This window comes from Canis lupus, chromosome X (genome assembly GCF_011100685.1).
Source record: "Canis lupus familiaris isolate Mischka breed German Shepherd chromosome X, alternate assembly UU_Cfam_GSD_1.0, whole genome shotgun sequence".
Lineage (NCBI taxonomy): Eukaryota > Metazoa > Chordata > Mammalia > Carnivora > Canidae > Canis > Canis lupus.
In genome coordinates this window covers 106271825-106279562 of record NC_049260.1, presented here as the reverse complement: position 1 = coordinate 106279562, position 7738 = coordinate 106271825, and the positions used below count along the sequence as shown (strand labels likewise).

Sequence of the window (7738 nt, the reverse complement as noted above, 5' to 3'; positions counted from 1 at the left end):
GTTCAGGCTGCTATAACTAAGTGTCACAGATTGGGTGGCTTATAAACAACAGAAATTTATTTCTCACAGTACTGGGGGTTGGAAGTCTGAGAAATGGGTGACCGCATGGTTGGATGAGGGCCTTTTTCTGGGTTGCAGACAGTCATCAATCACATTGCAGAAAGAGGAGGAGAAAGCTCTCTGGGGTCCCCTTTATAATAGCACTCATTCCATTCATGAAGACCTAAATCAAGACCTAATCACCTCCCAAAGTCCCTACCTCCTAATGTCATCACATTAGGGGTCAGATTTCAGCATGTGAATTTGGGGGGGGCGGAGGGGTCACATTCAATCCATTGTACTAAATACCACAGTTTATTCACATTTCCCTAGTCTTTCTTTTTCTTTTCTTTTTAAAAAAGATTTTATTTATTCATGAGAGAGAGAGAGAGAGAGAGAGGCAGAGACATAGGCAGAGGCAGAGGCAGGCTCCATGCAGGGAGCCTGATGTGGGACTTGATCCCAGGACTCCAGGATCACACCCTGAGCAGAAGGCAGACGCTTAACAGCTGAGCCACTCAGGTGTCCCTTCCCTGACCTTTTTTTTTTTAAATTTTTTTTTTATTTATTTATTTATGATAGTCACAGAGAGAGAGAGAGAGAGAGAGAGAGAGAGGCAGAGACACAGGCAGAGGGAGAAGCAGGCTCCATGCACCGGGAGCCTGATGTGGGATTCGATCCCGGGTCTCCGGGATCGCGCCCTGGGCCAAAGGCAGGCGCCAAACCGCTGCGCCACCCAGGGATCCCATCTTCCCTGACCTTTTAATAACAAAATCTCCCCTTGCACATTAAAAAAAATATTTTTATTTATTTATTTTAAAAAAGATTTTCTTTATTCGTGAGTGACACACACAGAGAGAGAAAGAGAGAGAGAGAGAGAGGCAGAGACACAGGCAGAGGGAGAAGCAGGCTCCACGCAGGGAGTCCAATGTGGGACTCGATCCCGGGATCATGCCCTGAGTCCAAGGCAGGTGCCAAACCACTGAGCCACCCAGGGATTCCCTCCCCTTGCACATTTTTATCATACAGTTTTACAGTCTGAAGTATAAATAGTTGCAGAGGTGTTATTTTCAATCTATTGTAAACATCAGCATTTAAAATAAAACTGTTTCTTCTTTTTCTTTTTTAAAAAAAGATCATTTATGTATATATTTATTTGAGAGAGAGAGAGAGAGAGAGAGCAGAGCCAGTGAGAACACAGGTAGGGGGAGAAGGGCAGAGGGAGAGGGAGATGGAGGCTCTCTGCTGAGTAGGAAGCTCAAGGAGGGACTCAATCCCAGGACCCTGGGATCATGACCTGAGCTGAAGGCAGACGCTTAACCAACTGAGCACACCAGGCACCCCTCTTTCTTCATTTTTTAAAAATGTATTAATGGATGGGGCACCTGGGTGGCTCAGTTGGTTAAGTGTTGACTCTTGGTTTCTGCTCAGGTCATGATCTCATCATGGTTCTGAGCTCAGCCTCAGGTCTGCTTGAAAGATTCAAAGATTCTCTCCCTCTGCCTCTCCCCCTGCTTGCTTGCACTCACTTGCTCTCTCTCTCTCTCTCTCTCAAATAAATAAACAACTCTTTAAAAATAAATAAATTAATTACTTAATTAATGGAATCTAAATTCCAAAGTGATTTTACCCACCATTATTTTATTTGAAAACATATAAATGAGATTTTTAAAAAACATTTAACATTGTACTCCTTCAATCTGTATTTCTAGTTTACTTCCTCCAGGCAATTTTATCTTAAGGTAGTACATCTTTATACATGAAAGTCTAATGTTGGGATGCCTGGGTGGCTCAGTGATTGTGAGTCTGCCTTTGGCTCAGGGCATGATCCCGGGATCCGGGATCCGGGATCCGGGATCGAGTCCCACCTCAGGCTCCTTGCATGGGGCCTGCTTCTCCCTCTCCCTGTGTCTCTGTCTCTGTCTCTGTCTCTGTCTCTCTCTCTCTCTCTGTCTCTCTTGAATAAATAAATAAAATCTTTTAAAAAAAGAAAGAAAATATAATGCTCCCCCATCAGACTTTTCTGTAACAAAAATATACTCATAAATTGAATTAACTTTTACTTCCTGTATCCACAAAACACTATTTAAAAATATTATAATTATTGTACACAAATGACAAGAATAGAATAAATGTATTAAAAGTTTTTGAAAAGAGAGGCACCTGGGTTAAGCAACTGATTCTTGGAGTTGGCTCAGGTCATGGTCTCAGGGTGGTGGGATTGAGCCCTGTGTTGGGCTGATTGGATATTCTCTCCCTCTGCCCCTTCCCCTGGTCATGCTCTCCCCCCACTCTCACAAATAAATAAATAAATCTTAAAGTTTTTGAAAATAATTATTAGCTACAAAAAGTAAATTTTTATTTATGTGCATCTCTCAATGAAATGGATGGGATTTTTTTTTTTTAGTATCCATGGATGAACATTGCTATTGCTAGAAACACAGTATTCAGCACCAATTCCATTTCTAATTTCCTTTCTTTATATATATAAGGACTAAGAAATCTTGTTCCTAGAAATAGGAAGACAAGAGTTGACATAATTCCATGAGTTCTTTCTGAGTTATATATGAAAAATCAGAGTGATCTCCCCCAAAAACCTTTTTCCCATTTTTTTATTGTGGTATAATTCCCATGCCATAAAATGTACTCTTTTAAAGAATAAAATTCAGTGGTTTTAATGTATTCAAAAAGTGGTATACCTATTACCACTATCCAATCCAGAATGTTTTCCTCACACCAAAGACATTCGCAGTCACTTCCCATTCCCCCCTCCCCACACTCCACCCCCGCACCTGCCAGCTCTTGGCAACCACTAATCTTTCTGTTTGTATGGATACTGCTCTTCTGGTCATTTCATATAAGTGGAATCATATAATAAGTGACCTATTTTTGGTCTAGCATCTTTCACTTTGCTTAATGTTTTATTCTTTTTTATGGCTGAATAAAATTACATGGTATATATGTACTACATTTTCTTTATCTATTTATCAGTTGATGGACATTTCAGTTGTTTCCACCTTTTTGGCTATTGTGAATAATGTTCTTATGAACATTTGTATACAAATTTTTGGGTGGACATGTTTCATTTCTCTTGGGTACATATACCTAGGAGTGGAAGTGTTAAGTCACAAGCTGTGTTTAACCTTTTAAGGAAGTGCCGGACTTTTTTCCAAAGTGGCAGCATCATTATACATTTCTACCAGTAGTGTGCAAGCATTCCAATTTCTCCACATCCTCGTCAACACTTGTTATTATCTTTTTTATTATAGCCATTCTAGTCAATGTGAAATGGTATCTCTTTATAGTTCTGATTTGCATTTTCTTGATGGCTAATGATGCTGAACATTTTTATTTGTACTTATTGGCCAAGCCTTTTGGGATCTTTTGCCCACTTTTAATCAGGTCATTTGTCTTTTTGTTATTAAGTTTATAAGAGTTCTTTATCTATTTGAGATACAAGTAAGTCCTTTATCAGGTGTGTGACTTACAAATATTTTCTCCCATTTCTCTTGCTGTCTTTTCATGTTCTAGATGGTATAATCTGCAGTACAACAGCTTTACATTTTTGTGTAGTCCGATTTATCTTTTCTTCTTTCTTTTGTCACTTGTGCTTTTGGTGTCCTATTTAAGAATCCATTACTCTAATCCAAGGTCATGAGGATTTATAGCTATATTTTCTTCTAAGAGTTTTCATTTTTATAATTTTATCTCCTGGCCTCTTGCCATTTCCATATGAGTTTTAGGATCAGCATGTCAATTTCTGCAAGAAAAGCCCACTGGGATTTTGTAAGGGATTGCATTTCATCTGTTTAATTCAAAATAATTGATTTGGGGTGTACTGCCATCATAACAATATTACATTTTCTAATCCATCAACAAAGGATGTTTTTCCATTTACTTCAGTCTTCTTTTATTTTGCTCAATAATGTGTTATAATTTTCAGGTACAAACCTTGCACTTCTTTTGTTAAATTTATCCCTAATTATTTTATTACTTTATTATAAATGGACTTGTTTTCTTAATTTGATTTTCAGGTTGTCTGTGGTTTGTGTATAATAATACAATTGGTTTTTAAAAGTGTTTTTTAAATAAATTTATTTTTTATTGGTGTTCAATTTGTCAACATACAGAATAACACCCAATGCTCATCCTGTCAAGTGCCCCCCTCAGTGCCCATTACCCATTCACCCCCACCCCCCACCCACCTCCCCTTCCACCACCCCTAGTTCGTTTCCCAGAGTTAAGAGTTTTTATGTTCTGTCTCCCTTTCTGATATTTCCTACACATTTCTTCTCCCTTCCCTTCTATTCCCTTTCACTATTATTTATATTCCCCAAATGAATGAGAACATATAATGTTTGTCCTTCTCCAATTGACTCATTTCACTCAGCATAATACCCTCCAGTTCTACCCATGTTGAAGCAAATGGTGGGTATTTGTCATTTCTAATGGCTGAGTTTTATTTTAAATTCTAGTATAGTTAACATACATTGTTTTGTTAGTTTCAGGTGTACACCATAGTGATTCAGCACTTCCCTACATCATCCAGTGCTCATCATGACAAGTTCACTCCTTAATCACCATCATCTATTTAATCTAACTCCCCACCCACCTTCCCATGGTAGCCATCAGTTTGTTCTCTATAGTTAAGGGTCTGTTTCTTGGTGTGTCTCTCTCTCTCTCTCTCTCTCTCTCATAATTCTTGTATCCTACAGCCTTGCTGAGCATGATTACTAGCTCTAATAGGTTATTTGGGTAGATTCTTTAGAATTTTCTACATATAAGATAATATATGAATAGGGATATTTTTACTTCTTTCTTACCCAAATGGGTACCTTTTATTTCTTTTCTCTTGCCTAATTGACCTGGTACAATGTTGAATAGAAGTGGTGAGAGTAGAAATCTTTGTCTTATTCCTGATCCTAGGGAAAGAGCTTTCAGTATTTTTTTAAAAAGATTTTATTTATTTGAGAGAGAGAGAGAGGGCGAGAGAGAGAGAGAGAGAGAGTGCATGAGGGGAGGGAGGGGCAGAGGGAGACAGACAAGTAGACTCCTTGCTGAGTAGGGAGCCCAACACGCAGCTCCATCCCAGGATCCCATGATCGTGACCTGAGCCAAAGGCAGATGTTTAACCAATTGAGCCACTCAGGTGCCTCAAAGCTTTCAGTCTTATACCATTAAATTTTATGTTTGCTGTGTTTTTCATAGATGCCCTTTATCAGACTGAGGAAGTAACTTTCTATTCCTAGTTTGTTGAGTGTTTTTATCATGAAAAGGTATTGGATTTTGTAAAACACTTGTCCTGCATCTATTGAGTTGAACATGTGGTTTTTATCCTTTGTTCTATTATTACTACAGCATATTACAGGGATTGATTTTCATATGTTGAACCAACCTTGAATTCCTAGTTAAAAAATCCCACTTGGTCATTATATATAATCCTTTCTATATGTTGTTGACTTCAATTTTGGGGTACAGTTGACCCTTGAGTGACATGGGCCTGAAATGCATAGGTCTGCTAATATGTAGATCTTTTCCAATAAGCACAGTACAGTAGTGTAATGTATTTTCTTTCTTTCTTTCTTTCTTTCTTTCTTTCTTTCTTTCTTTCTTTCTTTCTTTCTTTCTTTCTTTCAAGAGAGAGGGTGGGGAAGGGGCAGAGGGTAGGAGGAAAGAGAATCCCAAGCAGGCTTGGTGCCCAGTGCAGAGCCTGACATGGGGCTCCATCCCATGACCCTGAGATCATGACCCGAGCTGAAACCAAGAATTGGGCGCTGAACTGACTGAGCCACCCAGGCAACCCTTTCTCATGAATTTCTTGATAACATTTTCTTTTCTGTAGCTTATGTGATTGTAAGAATATAGCATAAAATACATATACAAAATATGTGTTAATTAACTGTTATTGTTGAGGCTTTCAGTCAATAGTAGGCTATTAGTAGTTAAGTTTTTGGGGAATCAAAAGTTGCATATGGATTTTTGACTGCATGGGGGGATTGGTGCCCCTAACCCCTGCATTATTCAAGGGTCAACTGTATTTTGTTGAAGATTTTTTATTATTGTGGTAAAATACACATAACATAAAAGTCACCATTTCAACCATTTAGTGTCCAACTCAGTAGCATTTAGTACATTCATACTGTTGTGCAATCATCACTGCTATGTAGTTCCAGAACATTTTCATCACCCCAGGAGAAAGCCCCATACACATTAAACACTCCACATTCTCCCCTCTTCCCAGCCCTTGGCAATTGCTAATCACTTTCTGCCTCCGTGGATTTACCTATTCTGAATTTTGTTGAGGATTTTTACATCTGTGTTCATAAAGAATATTTGTCCATAGGTTTTGCCCAGGTGTGAGGTAAAAATGGCTTGGGTGAAATTCTTTCTATTTAGAGAATGGCTATTATTATTTTTTTATATCTAAAAGGTTTTATTTAACAAACATCCACGTTGGATAAGATCATTTGGGGGAAATCGGTTGCTTGCTAATTAGTAGAAAATAACAATACATGTTTGGACAATACATCCAACAGAATGTTGTAGAGTTCAATGCAAACTTCAGCTCGATGTCCCTTGGATTATATGCTCTCTCATAAATTCTGGTAGAAGTGATGCCTTTCATGATACATTCTACCACCAGTTTATCATCCACTCGTTTTCTTTTTATGGTAGTTGATTTTCCGTCCCACTTCTGTACCTGTACCAGGACACCTCCATCTAAGGTTATGATGCTCTTGACTTTTCTGTCATCCACAGTGACTTCATCAAATTCCTGGCCCAGTTTGAAGGAAATCTCTGTATTTTTAAAGGTGCTTTCCGATTTAATGGTGATCACATCCCCGTTTACACTGATGATCATGTTGGGTTTGGCCATGCCAGCCACTTTCCTGGTGGTGAAGCCCACTCCCACTTCTTTCATGTAATCATCAAAGTTTTCACTGGAGCTAAGTTTCCAGGTACCCACAAAAGCATCACACATTTTTTTTTAGCTTTTAGGATTATCTTCAAGATGAGAAAAAAGCTGTCGTGGTCTGTAAGGTGTTATGAGAATGGCTATTATAAATTATTTAACACTAAGCAGCCCATAAAGAAGGGGCCTTGCCTTTCTGCCAAACAGTTATTCACAGTCCCCTTTATAGCCAATTTATTTGGCAAGGGAGGGAGATGTGCAGAGAAAAGGAGGTGAGCAATCTTTCAGCTTTGTGTCCCTTCTGTCTGGTGAGAAAGAAGGACTCTGGGAGAAGTGCTGCCCAGTGTGGCTCCAGGCAAAATGTAAACATATGTTTGCCCTCAAATCTCTCTTCTCTACTTTTGTGTCTAGTCCCCGAGTGGCCTCAAGTAGCCAGGTCCTGGGATTTGATCTCAATGGTCTCTGCCCCCCAGCTGGGACCTTAGGCCCTGAGACTCCTCTCATAATTGGTTCCCTGTTGAGTGCCCCTTGCCCACAAGCCTTTCTAACTGACCAGATGGCATCCACTTGCTTGAGTCATGTGTTCTTGCTTGCTAAGGCCTCCTTAAGTTACCCTGTCCAAATTCTCTGATCATGAGGAATGTCAAGCCCTAAGGTTGTTAAAAAAAAAAAAAGACTTGCCAGAAGCCAGGAAGGAGGTATTTCTGGAGAGCAGCATGTTCTTTAGGTACTTTTCAAGTAATGTACAAAGGCAAGTTCATTAATTGATGAAGCTAGTTCAGGGGA

General features: G+C 39.1%; 1 protein-coding gene across 1 annotated transcript; it reads right to left on the bottom strand.

Moving 5' to 3' along the window:
• Window positions 1-6451: 6451 nt before the first annotated feature.
• LOC100686507 (fatty acid-binding protein, adipocyte-like) lies at window positions 6452-7026 on the bottom strand. Its single transcript, XM_038588355.1, has one exon. The coding sequence runs from the start codon at window positions 7019-7021 to the stop codon at window positions 6503-6505; it is 519 nt and encodes a 172-aa protein (XP_038444283.1). The 5' UTR covers window positions 7022-7026; the 3' UTR covers window positions 6452-6502.
• Window positions 7027-7738: the final 712 nt, after the last annotated feature.

Excerpts from the sequence above, each read along its gene's own strand:
- LOC100686507 (XM_038588355.1), bottom strand. The coding sequence starts at position 7,021 with ATGTGTGATGCTTTTGTGGGTACCTGGAAACTTAGCTCCAGTGAAAAC.